The 16,623-nt window shown below is 41.4% G+C and overlaps 1 protein-coding gene across 6 annotated transcripts in view; it reads left to right on the forward strand.

The window, feature by feature from the left end:
- The window catches only part of Mast2 (microtubule associated serine/threonine kinase 2), a 161,667-nt gene that overhangs the window by 133,979 nt on the left and 11,065 nt on the right, over positions 1-16,623 (forward strand). For all 6 annotated transcript variants that reach the window (XM_034501899.2, XM_034501900.2, XM_034501901.2 and 3 more), the window contains 6 exons: positions 1,689-1,767; positions 3,972-4,126; positions 5,616-5,691; positions 10,077-10,286; positions 12,534-12,635; positions 16,104-16,236. In XM_034501899.2, coding sequence (XP_034357790.1) covers positions 1,689-1,767; positions 3,972-4,126; positions 5,616-5,691; positions 10,077-10,286; positions 12,534-12,635; positions 16,104-16,236 — 755 coding nt within the window. The remainder of the gene's footprint in view (positions 1-1,688; positions 1,768-3,971; positions 4,127-5,615; positions 5,692-10,076; positions 10,287-12,533; positions 12,636-16,103; positions 16,237-16,623) is intronic.

Below are 16,623 nucleotides of genomic sequence, written 5' to 3' on the forward strand. Positions count from 1 at the left end.
AAGCTGATGCCCTCTTCTGGCCTTCCTGGGCACTGTACTCCTAGGGTGCACAGACATGTGCAGGCAAAATGCCTATACACATGAAAATACATTTAAAAATCTAAAAAGTATTTAGTGAATAGTAGCAAATATGTTTTTATTCAAATTCAACTTGAGGATATACCACCAAGCTCCAAAGAAAAAATTCTTTAGGACAAGCAAAATGGCTCAGAAGGTTATGGTACTTGCTGCCAAACCTGACAACATGAGTTCAGTCTCCAGAACCCATGTGGTAGAAGGAGAAAACCAACTCCCACAAAACATTTTTTTCATTTCCATATGTACATCTCTTATAAAGGCTCTTCCCTAGGCCAGTTGATTGACAGAAAGAACTAGGCACCGTTTGAGTCTGAAGTATCAGTCAATAGCAAATAGTAACAGGCTCCTTGGTATGTATTAGGACACATAAGTTGGCTTCAAAATATTTGTCAAAGAACAGCAATAGCCTCGTGAAAGAATAGTGAACCAACTTGTCTGTTTATGACTTTGGAGAAGGCTTTCTGCTGTTTTCAAAAGTATTCCCCTAAAGCACTTAACACAGAGAATCACAGTTCTTGGCTTCTCTGTACCAGAGAAAGGTTAAGCAGGTTTTTGAGCTGAAGCTTTTATAACATGGACTCGTAATTATTTGTCTGGGTGATGGGATGTGGCATAAAGTATTCTTTTTTATGTTGTTTATCTATCAGGTGTGTGTATGTGCACATGCATGTCACAGAACAGGAATGGAGGTTGGAGAACAGTCCATAGGCCTGTTCTCTGTTTCAGAGATAGGTAGCTATCTCTGAAATAAAAATCAGATAGTAGGCCCCACACAGTTAGCTATCTCCTTCATATGAGTCCCAGGAATCAAACTCATGTCATCAAGCTTGTTGACAATCATCTTTACCTGATGAGTCATCTCACCAACCATGTAACATAGTTCCTTTTAAAATTTGTGTTGTTGAAACAGGGCTCATTTTATAGCCCAGGTTGGCATGGAACTTGCTTTGTAGACTAGGCTCCCTTCTGACTCACAGAAATCTTGCTACCCCTGCCTCCAAAATGCTGGTGTTAAAGGTGTGTACCACCATGCCCAGCTTTTGAAAAAAAAAAAAAAAAAAGATTTTTTTTTTATGGGCTATCAATATAGTTCTGCAGGTGTAGGTACTTATTGCCATACCTGATGGCCTAATTTGATCCCTGAGTCCCACATGATAGGAAGAGAGACCCTATTCCCGCACATTTCCCTTATTTCCACATGCATACTCTGACACAGAGGGGTGTGTGTGTGTGTGTGTGTGCAAATGCAACTGTGATAGTCAGAGGATAACTTATAGGATCTTCTTACAGTATATGGGTCCTGGGTTCAAACTTGGATTGTTAGACTTGATGGCAAGCACTTTTACCTACTGAGCCATCTGACTTGCCTATAACCATTGCTCTTATTCAAGGTCATAGACTCTGTGGTGTTGGTAGCTATCTCTGAAATAAAAATCACACAGTAGGCCCCACACAGTAGAGCGTATGAGAACTCAAGCTAGACAGAGAGTGTTTTGTGTTGTAAGACAGTGAATTAACTGCCTAAAAGTATTAATGGACACAAGCAGGCAAGCCCTAAAGCTCAGAGTGTGACCCTGTAGGAATTTCATAATTTTTTTTTTTTAATGTAGGACTGATGGACGGCGCTGGTCTTTGGCCTCATTGCCTTCTTCAGGCTATGGAACCAACACTCCTAGCTCCACTGTTTCTGTAAGTATCCAGAGCTGTAACCATATGTGGTGGTTTGAATAGGGAGTGGCACTAGTAGGAGGTGTGGCCTTGCTGGAGGAAGTGTGTCACTAGAGGGTAGGCTTTGTGGTCTCAGTAGCTCAAGCTGGGTCTAGAGGCTCAGTCTTCCTTCTGCCTGGGGATCAAGTTGTACAACTCTAAGTTCCTTCTCCAGTACCGTGTGTAACTGCACACTGCCATGTTTCCTGCCAGGATGATAATGGACTAAACCTTTGAACTGTAAGCCAGCCCCATTTAAATGTTTTCCTTTATCAGAGTTGTCCTGGTCATGGTATGTCTTCACAGCACTAGAACCCAACTAAGACAACATATTTTCTTTACTTTGGAAGTATTTTCTTATAGATAATTTTTTCCATTCAGTCCTGTAATTTCTTCCAAGCTCAATGAGTTTTCTTGAGGATAAGAGAGATTTTTATTTTTTGAGGGGAAGAGGCTTGGTAACTTTCACAGCATAATTATAAGGCCTTCCTTCAGAAGGATTAACCAGTTCTCCTACTAGTTCCTCCTGATGAACTCAGAAAAGAGCTTTCTCTGCCAGTGAGATGAGATGTGGGAGTTCCCAAGCATGGTTCCCTGTCTCCTTCAACCTTATTTCTAGGATCCAATAGAGAGGTTATCACTTTTCCCATGTTCCAAAGCTTTAGTAGCCTTCATCATTGTTAAAACCTGCCAAAAAGGAAGAGTAGTTATTTGTTGCTTGTTATGTCATCAAAAGGGTGGGCTTTTCTCTAAAGAGTATATTTTAAAGAGAATTTCAGTTTTTGGACAGTAGATCTGTCTGATACACTTATTGTGAGTATGTATAATTAATTCTGAAATGCATCTTCTGGTTGGAGCATCAGAGCTGGGATGATAAAGCTGACAAATGTTGACAAAGGACTAAGTAACAGCTTTGTAAAGCATAAACTTGATGAGCCATCCCCATTTCTTCTATCAGTCTTCAGGTCTTCTCTGCTCGATTTATCTATAGTCATGAGTCACAAGCAAGAAAAAATACGTTAGTTCTTTCACTGGCCTATAAATCACTATTAGTCCAGAGGTTGCATTGGTCTTTGGCAGTTAAGCTTAAGGTTTTTTCCTAATAAACATACCCTTTCCCAAAATCTTTTACTCAAAGAAGTGTTATCTTGTAAACCCAAAAGGAGAGTCATATTTATGTGTATTTCTGTGTCTATGTATGTAACACAAAATTATTACTGTACAGTCTATTTTAATAGACTCATCTTACATACTTTTCCCACCCACATTTTGAGACAGCTCACCATTTATTATTCTAGGCTGGCCTCACACACAGACACACACTCAGTCACACATGAAAAATAATTTTTTTAAGCTTTGTGCATTATTATAATATTCTATAAGGCAGGCTTGTACTATTGAGCCAGGCAGAGCTCATTTCTCACTGGATGATCTTATAACAGTGGTTCCCTTTGTTGCTACTCAAGCTCTAATACTAAATAGATTCAGATGGTTGAACCCCATGGCCTTGATTGGTTGGTATGTGAAAGTTGTCTTTGAGACAGTCTTGCCAAGTAAAGGAAGAACTCTGGAGACTGGGATTTTGTGGTTTGCCACAAAGTGACTACATCTGTGAGATTCTCACTATAGCACCAACTTGCTCCCTCTTATTGTCTGCTGTAAGTGGTGTGCCCTTGTCAGAAATTCTTGAGCCCTGTTGAGAACTTCAGATTGCTTTTCAAACCAGGTCTGTTGTTTAAGTCTAGATCCTAAAGCAGTTGCCATTCCTGCTAGATTTTCTTGTCTTGTAGTGTCCCTGGCATCCCACCGTTCTTCCTAACCTCAGCAAAACATTTTCTTCTCTGCATAACAAAACTAAAAGAAAACATTGCTGAGCTATCCCACGCTAGTGCTCTCAGGGTTATGAAACTGAAAACAAGGGGTTGCACTTGCTTAGACCTGGAATATTTATGGAGCCAGGAAACATGGTTGACTGCTCTTCCAAGTAGCTAGAAGCTGTATTGAGTGAAGGTAAAGCATTTGTGTAGAAGAATCTGCTTTTTACTCACCCAGCTTGTTATGTGTTGCTGAGATTTGAACTCTGGACATTATGATGGTGTCACAAGCACTCTTAACCACCAAACTGTTTCTCCAGATCCTTTGCATATATCTTTAATGCTGGTGGGTTTTGTTTGTTTGTTTTCTAGTCATCATGTTCCTCACAAGAAAAGCTTCATCAGTTACCTTTCCAGCCGACAGCTGATGAACTACACTTTCTGACAAAGCATTTTAGCACAGAGAATGTACCAGATGAGGAGGGGCGTCAGTCCCCAGCCATGCGGCCCCGTTCCCGAAGCCTCAGGTAAGGAATACTCCTACCTACTGCCCTAGAACTTGTGGGCCCCATCTTATTTGCATGGCACAGGGTTCAGTACATATATCCTGCAAAGAGCTGAGCTGCTAAATTCTTTAGGTTGTGCAGTCAACTGATTTCTGTCACAGCTATGTCACTTTACTGTTGCAGTACAGATAACTTCCTTAGAATTTTTATTCACACAAACAATCCACAAACCATAATTTGCTGACTCCTGGTCAAAAGCAACCAAAGCTTGAGTGAGTCAAGTACAATAACACTCAGCCGTTTTGGCTTCAAGTGCAAAGTAGCTGGCTCTTTTTTTCCTTCAGATTCCACTTAGTAAAGGAGAATCATGATATTATCAGTTCTGAAAATGAGTATGACTTTAATGACTAAGTCAAGTTTTATTTTTTTATTTTTATTTTTATTTATTTTTTTATTTTTTTTTTGGTTTCCTGGAAAGCAATGAATTAGCTAAAGGACAGGTTGGAATTTCAGAGGAGCTGTACCTCCCAGGAAGAACCCCTCAGATAATCTTAGCACTGGAAGTGACACGGAGTCATTGGCCAGGTCTCAAAGACGTGATTCAGATTCACAGATTGATGAAAATGTCACTGGGCCTTCACAGTGAAGGGTCAGGAATGCAATGAGAGTGCAGATCCCAGGCAGTTTCTTGATTTTATAAAGGAACACCGAAACCATGGTGGTCTCACAGTTTTTTTTGGACCATGGGTACCTTTTAAGTCAGGTGAGATTGTGAGGATTATAGTAACATTAAGGGAAGTCCAAAGCACAATTCTAAGACTAACCTAGCTGACAGCTGAGATCTTGTGTCTGGATATTAAACTGAGTATTCAGCTCTTTGACTCAGATTTCAAATGTTTAAAGAGATATGATTATCGTATTCTAGATGAAAAGATACAGTTTACTATGAAAAAATAATAAAAAGACTGAAAAATTACTATCAATCTTCAGTTAAAACCTAGACTTACTACTCATTATGGCTTTTCTATCCTCTAGGTGACAGTCAAGGTAGCCCATTGTTGTGACTTGTTTTAGAAATGAAAATATGTATACACAGTCTTTCTTTGGTTCATTGTTTGATTTGATTCCTAGGACACATTTGGGGTAGACTGTCTTTCACTAACTGAAGCTATAAGAACAGGGAATCATTTTCTGGGGAGCGTATCCTAGGGAAGCCAGCAGTAGGTTGACTGGCAAGTAGATTCCCCTCTTCTCAGCCATGGCAGAAAACTGTGTGAAAGCTACAATTCTTGCAGGAAGGTAGCTTATTTTAACATTGCATCATTTTAAAACTATAAACAAATATGCTAGGACCTCTAAGAATAAAGAAAGCCTGGAACTTGGCTTTCATGACCGTAGGAATGTGTGATATGCTGATTGACAGTTGGACTCAGATGCCTCAAAGATGGCCATATTTCTTCTTGAATTTTTCATAGCACTAAAATAACATGATTCTTTCTTTCTTATTCAGTCCTGGACGGTCCCCAGTTTCCTTTGACAGTGAAATAATAATGATGAATCATGTGTACAAAGAAAGATTCCCCAAGGTAAGGATTCGTTTTAAAGGAGAAAATAATATCCTAGGATGACTACCTATAGCCAGGCCAATATGAAGACTCAAGAGTGAAGGAGTCAAGTGCAGAGGAAACCAGAAAGTTCATCATCATCTAGAGGATGTAGAGGGGGCAGGATAAAAGAAGCAGAGGCTGTTACTTGCAGAACTTCTGTTTCTCCACTCAAGATCAAGAGTTGAGTAGAGGAAAATATCATATGTCTTAAGAAGAAGAAAGGAACTAGAGAGCTCGAATCTTTTCTTTTTCTTTTTTTTTTTTATTGGATATTTTATTTACATTTCAGATGTGATTCCCCTTACCCCATTTCCCTCCCACCCAGGAACCCCCTATCCTATCCCCCCCCTTCTTCTGCTTCTATGAGGATGTGCCCCCACCCACCCACTCCCACCTCCCCACCCATGAATTCCCCCACACTGTGGCATCCAGCCTTCAGGGGACCAAGGATCTCCTCTCCCACCTATGCCCGACAAGGCCATCCTCCCCTACATATACAGCTGGAGCCATGGGTCTCTCCCTATGTGCTCCCAGGCTGGTGGTTTAGACCCTGGGAGCTCTGGTTGGTTGGTATTGTTGCTCTCCCCATGGGGCCACAAATCATTTCAGCTCCTTCAGTCTTCTCTCTCACCTCCATTGGGAACCCCATGATCAGTTCAGTGGTTAGCTGTGAGCATCCACCTCTGAGTATGTCAGGTCTGGCAGACCTCTAAGGAGACAGCTATATCAGGCTCCTGTCAGCATGTACTTCCTGGCATCCACATCAGCATCTATCTACCTTTGGTGATTGCACATGGGACGGATACCTAGGTGTGACAGTCTCCAGACAACCCCTCCGTCCCATGCTTTATCTCCATATTTGCTCCCATGAGTATTTTCTTACTCCTTCTAAGAAGGACCAAAGCACCCACACTTTGGTCTTCCTTCTTCATGAGCTTCATGTGGTCTTTGAGTTGTATCTTGGGTATCGGGAGCTTTTGGGCTAATATCCAATTATCAGTGAGTATATACCATGTGTGGTTTTTTTTGTGATTGGGTTACCTCACTCAGGATGATATTTTCTAGTTTCATTCATTTACCTAAGAATTTCTTGAATTTATTGTTTTTAATACCTGAGTGATATTCTATTGTGTAAATTACCACATTTTCTGTATCCATTCCTCTGTTGAAGGACATCTGGGTTTTTTCCAGCTTCTGGCTATTATAAATAAGGCTGCTATGAACATAGTGGAGCATATGTCCTTGTTGTATGTTGGAGCATCTTCTGGGTATATGCCCAGGAGTGGTATAGCTGGGTCCTCAGGTAATGCTTTGTCCAATTTTCTGAGGAACTGCCAGACTGATTTCCAGAGTGGTTGCACAGATTGGGAGAGCTCGATTCTTATTGTATACATTGCCTTCATGACTCAGGGTTGTCTCTAGCCTCCCCCTCTTGCCTTCAACAGAATTTGTCCTCTGGTCACACCTTCATTTGATACAGATTTCTTAAGTAGCTCCCAGAACATGCACAGCCAGAGGAGTGCTCAGCTGGTAGAAAAAGCCGCCAAGAGAACAAGTCCAGAGGCAGGAACCCTAGACTTGCTCACTAACATTTGTTTTCCTTTTCAAACTGAGAAGGAAGATTGGTACTCTCCCAAGAGAGCTGGGAAATTAAACACTCACACTTTTGCTATGAACATCTGTCTTTGACATTAGCACATCACTTTGCCTGTCTCCCCTGCCCTTGACCTCTCCTCCTTTACTTTTTGAAATTTGCTGGGTTGTGTTTTTTGTTGTTAAGGGTTTTGTTTGTCTGTTTTGTCTTTTGAGTCGGTCTCACTTTATAGCTGGAACTGTTATGGTTAGCCTCATACTGCATCCTGTCCCAGTCTTGTGAGTATGAATTTGCAGTTCTTACTAAGAGCAATCTGCTATGTACTCATACTTGGTCTTCTGAGGATAAGTTGTTCCTACAGAAAGCAATCAGTGTTCTCTAGAGTAACAACTTACAGGATGAATTCTCTTTATATAGAAGTAATATTTATTAGAATGATTTACAGAGCTGTAGTCCACCTAATCCAATAATGACTGTCTATGATCAGAAAGTCCAAAATTTGAGTAGTTCAGTCTACAAACCTGGATGTTTTAACTAGTCTTCAGTATATACCAGAATTTCAAAGAAATAGGCTCTGTGGGAGAAGGGGATGACATCTGTATTGTCAATAAATAAAATATCCAATTTTTAAAAAAAGAAGAAGTAGGCTCTAGTGCCAATAAAGGAATAGATTTGCTATCAAGGACAAGAACAAGCAGGTAAAATGAGATGTCTTTTATCTAATATTCCAGCAGAAGGTATGGCCCAGATTAGAGATAGGCCTTCCCATCCCAAAAGATCTGAATTAAAGATGTGTCTTGCTACCTCAGAGATCCAGTTTAGAAGTAGATCTTCCTACTTCAAATGATTTAATTAAGCAAAAATTCCTCCCGAGTATGCCCAGGCATTTGAGGGTTTTAATTAATTGTAATGTAGTCAAGATGACAACCAAAATAACCATGACAAGCCCTGAGAGACAACAGGAGACTGAGGTGGTCAAGTGTCCTTCATCCTCTCTCTGTCCAGACCTCCCTGAATAGTCTGTCTGTTCCTGTCTGTGACATGTGCTTCCTGCTGCTCTTGGAGGCCCTTCCTGTATACTCTTCTTGCATACCCGTGACAGCTGAGGGGAGCGACAAAAATGCTCTATGCTTTTCCTTCTTGACATACACCAGTGAAGCCGTGTGACAAGGACCTAGACTGCCTGCATTCAGCTTTGCCCCATTTATCAGCTGTGTGATTCTGGACGGATTACTTCACTTCGAGGAGCTTCATTTGCCTTGTTGACAACTCATAATAATAGAATCCTATTAGAGTCTGTCTCATATGAGGATCAGTGAACGCTGCTTTTCTAACAGTGTGCCAGACATGAAAAGTACGAGTAACTATTAGCTATTGGTTTGTTTAATCTTTTCTCTTTGTTCCACATTGTAGCTTTGAAGTAGGCACAAAAATTAAGAGCAAAGAAATGGCAGGAAAGTAGCTAGGAAGTCATATTTTACTTTGCACACTATGGAACTTCATTATAGTGTTGAGAAACATATCTTTCATGTCTCATTTCATGCATCTATGTGCAGAGATATGTATTAACACCTAGTGCTGTGTGTTGGTATTTATAGGTATTTCTGTGTCCTTCATCTAAGATAGGCTTTAGAGAAGATGTGTTAAGATTTCTTTCGCCGGGTGGTGGTGGCAGCGGCGCACGCCTTTTATCCCAGCACTTGGGAAGCAGAGGCGGGCGGATTTCTGAGTTCGAGGCCAGCCTGGTCTACAGAGTGAGTTCCAGGACAGCCAGGGCTACACAGAGAAACCCTGTCTCGAAAAACCAAAAAAAAAAAAATAATAATAATAATAATAAAATAAAAAGCTTTCTTTCCTTCCTTCTTTCCCTGCTGCTGTCCTTTTTTTTTTTAATCTCTCTATACACATATAAACATACTTTTGTGTCAGGATATTAGAATACAGAAGTCACCACCTAGTGACAAAGTTATTAAAGTTAGTGGAAGAAGTTAAAGTCTGAGAAAGGCAGTTGTTAACTGGTGTATGTTTGTCAATTTTCACATGGCTGTACAGTTAGAGGCCCAAGAGAGCCCTGAGCCAAATCTCCATTCTGCTCTTCTGGGAATCTAGGCCAGGGTCATGTTGCAATCCACAGCCCTCATCCCAACTTAACTTCCAAGACCAGGCAGGTTCATATCTTTTATACATGTTCTCTGAGTACCTCTTGTATTCAGTGTGAACTTATGTTAAATACGAGAACCCTGTGATAATGAAACCTTCTGATTTACCAGAATGTCTTACACATAGAATAGTTCAGAACCAATATCATCTATGCACTGACTTGTCCAGTTGGGAGACCAAGTTAGACCCCCTCTCCCCCCAAGAGGAAAGAGAACCTTTGTTTCCTAGGAAGCAAGAGACTCACCGGAGGATTCATGATGCTTAAGTGAGATGAAGAGCAACAGGAACATGTAAGAAAGGCCATCCCTGGAGAATGGTGTAACAAAGGCATGAAACATGGCCAGTCAGAGACCAGCAAACCTTGTATACCTGCAGAACCAAAAATCTTACAATGTAGGATATGGCAAGAAACAGGCAAAAAAGGTGATAGAGGGCCTTGAATCTGTCCTGGGGCTGTCTGACTTACCTGATGAGATCCCTTCATGCCTTCAGTCATTAGATTTCCCATTGTAACATGAGGAAGTTAGACACACAGGGATCCCATCCTTCAAAGTTTGCTGCAGCTAAGCTGGGACTGAAAGGGAATTATTTACTTTTCTTTTATTCTCAGGCCACTGCACAAATGGAAGAGCGACTAGCTGAATTCATTTCCTGTAACACTCCAGATAGTGTGTTGCCCTTGGCAGATGGAGCACTAAGCTTTATTCATCATCAAGTGATTGAGATGGCCCGAGACTGCCTGGATAAATCTCGGAGTGGCCTCATTTCATCACACTATTTCTATGAACTTCAAGAGAATTTGGAAAAGCTTCTGCAAGATGTAAGTGTCTTGACAAGGAAAGTAATGAAACTTCTACAGGCAATCCCAGGAATTAGCAGTGAACTCACTCTTCCCAGCTGCTGGCCCCTACCAGATCTCCTTGCCAGTGTGTAGGAATTTCCATATTTGGTACTGATGAGCTGATATCCTTCCCACAGCCTCTCCATCACTAAGAGAAGCCTGCTTGGTTTCAGAGGAACTCAGTTTTGTGAATGGTTTTCTAAAGCCAAAGCTTTAGAAAGACTCCAACATGAGTAGTGTTTAACTCCAGCATTGGTATTATGTATAGGTATTTGACTTTTTCCAAAAGCAAAAAGTCATGCAGAGATTCACCAGACACGATGGCCCACTCCTTGAATCCTAGCTCTTGGGCATGTGAGGCAGATCCCAGTGAATTAAAACAGTCTGGTCTATATAGTAAATGCCAAGCCAGTCTGGGCTATATGTAGTGAGACCCTATTTCAAAACATAATAATACAGTATATGTGTATGAACTATCTTTTACTGAAAATCATTTGTTGAAGCACAGCTTCTTAACTGTTCTCAACCCCAGTGGAGCAGGGTAGGGTTTATCCTGTGAGCATGCCCATTAACTTCATTAACACAGTGATATACTCTAACTTGAAAATGCGATTCTCTTCACTATAAAAAGTCTCTGGAAGGAATTGAAATGATGACTCAGCTATTAAAGCACTGGTTGCTTTTCCAGAGGACCCAGGTTCAACTCCTAGCACCCACATGGTGGCTCACAACAGTCTATAAATTTTACATCTCTGAGAAGGTTGGAGACATGATTTGCTGATTAAGAGTGTGTACTGCTTGTTTGGGTCCCAGCAACCACAACTGCCTGTAACTCCAGCTCATCTGACACCCTCTTCTGGCCTTTGTAAGCACCTACATTCATGTCCACATACATACAAGCCTATACACATAAATAGAGAGAAAGAAAAAAAAAAATTAAGTCTCCAAGAAACAAAAGACAGAATAATCCAGAGATAGCAAAAACCAAACCATTCGATAAATTATTAAGCACTGCCTTCTTCAGCCTCTCGCTCACTTTGCTGTCTGTCAGCCTCTCAGGTCAGGTGAGCTGATGCTTCTCATTCAGCCGATACCATTTAAAAAAGAGCACCTGTTTCTCCAAGGTGCTTCATGCCACTAAAGTAGTCAAGCACCCCTGTCTCCTCTAGACCCCTCTGAGGAGGAGGAGTAATGGAACTGAGAGTCCAGAGCTAATGTTCAAACAAGGGCTTTGTGGTGGGTCTAGAAAGAGCAGGAATTTTCGGAAGCAGTTCATCTCAAGACAGATAAGATTCATGCTGATCCTGATCACTGCTTTCAAATACTAGAATGTTAGCAGATCCGCCTCTATACCCATGAAGCTAGAACTCAGTAGGCAGTAGTTACAATGAGAAAGTTTTCTTTAAATATGTTAAAAAAAGTAATTCTATCTATAAAAATTCTTCCTCTGATTTCAAAATGGATACTTAATTATAAACATTATATAAGACCAACTTGAGAATGCCAAATTCCAATGAAAAGCAGCTGTTTATTTCTGTTCAGAAATGAAGTTCTGGAGTTGATAAGATGAGACCATCAGGTAAAGATACTTGCCACCAAGCCTAATGACCTCAGGTTGATCCCCCAGACCTACACATGTGCACACCATGGCATAAGCATGTACACACGTACATAGAATGAATAAATAAAAACAGAGTCACCTAGTTCTTATGAGGCTCTAGTAATCATTAGTATAAGAGAGTGGAGCTTGCTAACCAAGAAACAAAACATGACTGGATATGGTGGCATACACCTAATAATCCCAGAACTCAGGAGACTGAAGCCTGCCTAAGCTGCATAGTAAGATTCTTAAAAGAAGAGAAAATGTCAAGGGGCTAAGGAGATGAGTCAATCATAAGCTTGAGGACCTGAGTTTGGATTCCCAGTTCCCATGTAATAAACCAGATATATTCTAAAACCCTTTAGGGGAGGAAGGGGAGCCCTGGAGGTTGCTGGCTAGCCTCTATAGCCAATCAGTGAATGACAGATGCAGTGAGAGATCCTGTCCTAAAAAACATAGGTTTGAAGCTGGCCCTGGTGGAATGGGCACAGAAGGGCTGTCCCCTGGCTGTTGACTCTTCAACATAGACTTCCAAGTTTCTTTCTGTAGTCAGCTCTGTGCAGTCTGGTCCTTTTTAATCCAGCCACATTAGGATAATTGTTTAAGTAGCCTTTCTCTTCTTGTAGGCTCATGAACGTTCAGAAAGCTCAGATGTAGCCTTTGTGATACAGCTGGTAAAAAAGTTGATGATCATCATTGCCCGCCCAGCTCGTCTCCTGGAATGTCTGGTGAGTCAACATGGAAGGTTGCATGTGCAGGTGGGGATTAGGGGAGATAGAGGAAGTAGCTTGCCAAAAGCTGGCAGTACAATTAACATGTCTGTTGATAAATTGTTTATTTAAATATGATTTGCAAGCCCCTGGGGGACTGGTTGAAATAAATATTAGTCTGGCCTAGCCATATGCTAGATCAGCCCCCACCCGAGTCATGGGAACCTTGAGGGTTAAAGAGCATAAGAGGAGCCTGGGCCAATTGAGTTTGCATGAGTCCTTCATCTTGTCTTTCAGTTATACATCACTAAACACCTACCTCATGGTGGACCCTCAGGGTCTTAATCTTAAAAGCTTCCTGTGCCATAAGCAAATATAGGGCATGCAGACATGTGGATGGGGATCATACTATGAGAAGAGTCACACAGCTGATCAGTACAGGGTACAGTGGGAACCTGGTGAAGAAAACTTTCCATTCTTGCAATGAACATGAGGTCCTTGGAAAACATGGAGTTTATTCATTGACTTGGAGGTTAAGTGTAGATTGGCCAGTGGAAGGCCATGAACACAGTAGTGTCTTTGAAAAGGTAGTGAGTAAAGCTGCACAGAGAACATTAGGCCATTTGGAACTGCCAAAAAAGGCTAGATATATTTTGTTATTTGAAACAAGATCTCAGGTAACCCCAGCTGGCCTCAGATTTAGTATATAGCTGAGCCTCACTTTGAACTCCTGATCCTCCTGTCTCTACCTTCCAAATACTAGGATTATAAGCATGTATGTATCCACACCTAGCTTCTTAAATAATTGACATAAATACATATCTCTGAAGTATATATAGTCCTTTGAGTTTTAACAAATATTAAAGTACAGCTGTATAATTGCTGCCATGGTTAAAATAATGTTTCTCCTCAAAAAGGTCTCTTCCCCTTTGTGACAGTCGTCTCCTCTTCTTCTTCCTCCCAGACACATGTTCCCTGCTTTTGCTAAGAAAGGCAGTATGTTCTGCCTTCTTTCACTCCATACAGTTTTGGGTTTTAGATTTATACATCAACACATTATTTCTTAGTAAATACACCATCAAACTTATGGGCTTGCCTAGCGTGCCCAAGACCCTTTAGGGTGCTTTAGTAATTGTATTTCTACCACTGCAGAAAGAAAGGCGGGAAGGAGGGGAGAAAGAAGAAGAAAGGAAGCAAAAGGAGGAGGAGAAGGAAGGAGAGGAAGAGGAGGAAGAAGAAGAAAAGACAGACAGGAAGGAAGGAAGGAAAGAAGGAAGGAAGGAAGGAAGGAAGGAGACAAACTACTTTGGTTCAACATGGGTGCTGAATTGAACAAGAGTGCCAGATGACTCAGGGAATCAGCACAGGGACCTTAAAGCATCTGTAAGAAGGGAAGGCAGTGCCAGGCCATAGTAGGAACAAAGAATTAGGTTAGAGAAGTGTTTATGAGGTGGGTGTCATAATAGCTGAAGACTGAGGAGGAAGAAGTTCGATGGACTCTAGGTCTTAGAGTTGATCCTGATTGGGTTGTTTGTTTGTTTGTTTGTTTGTTTGTTTGTTTGTTTGTTTCGAGACAGGGTTTCTCTGTGTAGTCCTGGCTGTCCCGGAACTCACTCTGTACACCAGGCTGGCCTCAAACTCAGAAATCCACCTGCCTCTGCCTCCCAAGTGCTGGGATTAAAGGTGTGTGCCACCACCACCACCCGGCAATCCTGATTGTTAATGGTGTAGTTCTCAGATAAAAGAGCAGAGAGAATGGAGGCAAGTATAAAGCAAAGGCTGCAGATCTAGTCCTTCTATGTCAAGAGTATGAAGTCGGATCTAGGTATGGTGCACACCTTTAATCTCAGCTCTCAGGAGTAACTGTGGGCCTTTCTATACCCACCCCAGTTCCCAAATAGTGATGGGGAGACTTGTTCTTTATAAGCTTTTGGCCTTATAGCTAGGCATTATTCCCACTAGCTCATAACTCAATTATCTGGTTTATACTAATCAAAGTCCTGCCTTGTTAGCTACCTCTCCTTCCTTCCCAACTTGTTTCTTCCTCCTTGTCCAGATCCACATTTCTTTCCCAGAGTTCTTCTCTCTATCCAAAGTCCCACCTTACAATTCTGCCTTTTGCTATAGGCCATAGGCTTTCTTTTTACATTGGATATTTTATTTATTTGCAATACAGATATCATCCCCTTTCCCCATTTCTCCTCCCTAGAACCCCCTATCTCATCCCTGCTCCTCCTTTTTGCTTTTATACCATTTTAATTACATGCAAGTACTAAGGTTAGCTCTAGGTGGAGGGACTAGCAATACAATAGATGCAAATAGTCAAGGAACAAGCAAGACAATAAACACAAATAGTCAAAGAACAAGCAAGGCAATAAACCCAATTACGTGAACACTCCCCTGATCACTGTTTCTAAGGGCTTTTCAAGATGACCAAAGTATTTGAGCTTACTTCCCTGTCCTAGCCCAAGGCCATAGGCTTTTTATTTGAACCAATCAGAGGGTGACTTAGGCAAGCAAGGAAGGATAGAGACACATCTTCATGCAGTATAGGAAAACATCACTCCAATACTCAGGAGGCAGAGGCAGGAGGATATCTTAGTCTATAATGAGGTACAGGCTTGTAGCCAGGAGATTTGCATGCTGGATTTCTACTTCTTCCTACCTCTGTGATCTTGAACAAGTCATTGACAGGTCAGCATATCCCTGTATACTTTGATTTTTCTCTCTATAGTCAAAGGATTAATAGTGTAGCCCAAAGTGTGACAAAGGGCAGGCATCCAGAAGTAAATCCCTTGTTGTCATGTATAAACTGTGTTTTATCAACATTAGCACTCTAGGCCTTGCACATAAGAATTGTTCAGTAGGGCTGGAGAGACGGCTTAGTGGTTAAGAGCACTGACTGCTCTTCCAGAGGTCCTGAGTTCAATTCCCAGCAACCACATGGTGGCTCACAACCATCTGTAATGGGATCTGATGCCATCTTCTGGTGTGTCTGAAGACCACTATAGTGTACTCACATATATAAAATAAATAAATAAATCTTTTTTTTTAAAAAAGAAGTGTTCAGTAATACTCAAAGGCATATGTGCACTGCTGAGATGGTAGGCCAAAGCTCTTGTGAACTACAAGTGAGTATGTACCAGCAGTGCTCAAGACAGCACCTGAGCACCTGACAAGACAGTACCACCTGGTTGAAAGAATCTAACTGGAAAACAGGTGAATAGTCTAAACTGTCTTGAAGCCAAAAACTCTTTTTCTTATTACTAGGAAGTCTACACTGTGCTTAGGAAGTCGTCTGGAGGTGATTATAGACCAGCTTTGTTCCATGATCTGTAAATCCTGTTTCTGGATGTTTAGGGGCCAGTGTATACCATCACAAAGAAGTTTGATTTCTTTCATTGTGGTTATGTGCTTTAATGCCAAGAAATGCAACAGCACTTGTTTGTATCTCTCCCCACTGACCACCTCTTTTCTCTGGCACAGGAGTTTGACCCTGAAGAATTTTACCACCTTTTAGAAGCAGCTGAGGGTCATGCCAAAGAGGGACATGGAATTAAATGTGACATTCCCCGCTACATTGTTAGCCAGCTGGGCCTCACACGGGATCCCCTAGAGGGTGAGCATGCTGCTTACTACCTATAAAGAAGAGATTTAGCCTAGACATGGACATAACATGACGTCAGAGGCCTCAGGACCACAGGAGACACTCTGTGGTTCTCTACTATTACACAGCCTTTCCTTTTGAACCAGTATTCACAGTTACTGCTCTGTCCTAGCCAGGCTTGCCTTGGTCCCAGTTAGATTGGATTTAGAGCCTCAAATCAAACAAGGTCAATAAGGAAGGATCATAATCACATTTTTTAAAAAAAGATCATTCTTCTACATACTTCCCTCCCCTATTGGCCACCTTATAAGCCTTCCTGTTGGGAGCTTGTCCAGTTCTTCTGTAGAGTTTAGCCTTATTCTTCTGGAGTTCATGATGAGCCCCTGCATGGGCTTACTT

The sequence above is a fragment of the Arvicanthis niloticus genome, chromosome 5 (genome assembly GCF_011762505.2).
Source record: "Arvicanthis niloticus isolate mArvNil1 chromosome 5, mArvNil1.pat.X, whole genome shotgun sequence".
NCBI classification, from domain to species: domain Eukaryota; kingdom Metazoa; phylum Chordata; class Mammalia; order Rodentia; family Muridae; genus Arvicanthis; species Arvicanthis niloticus.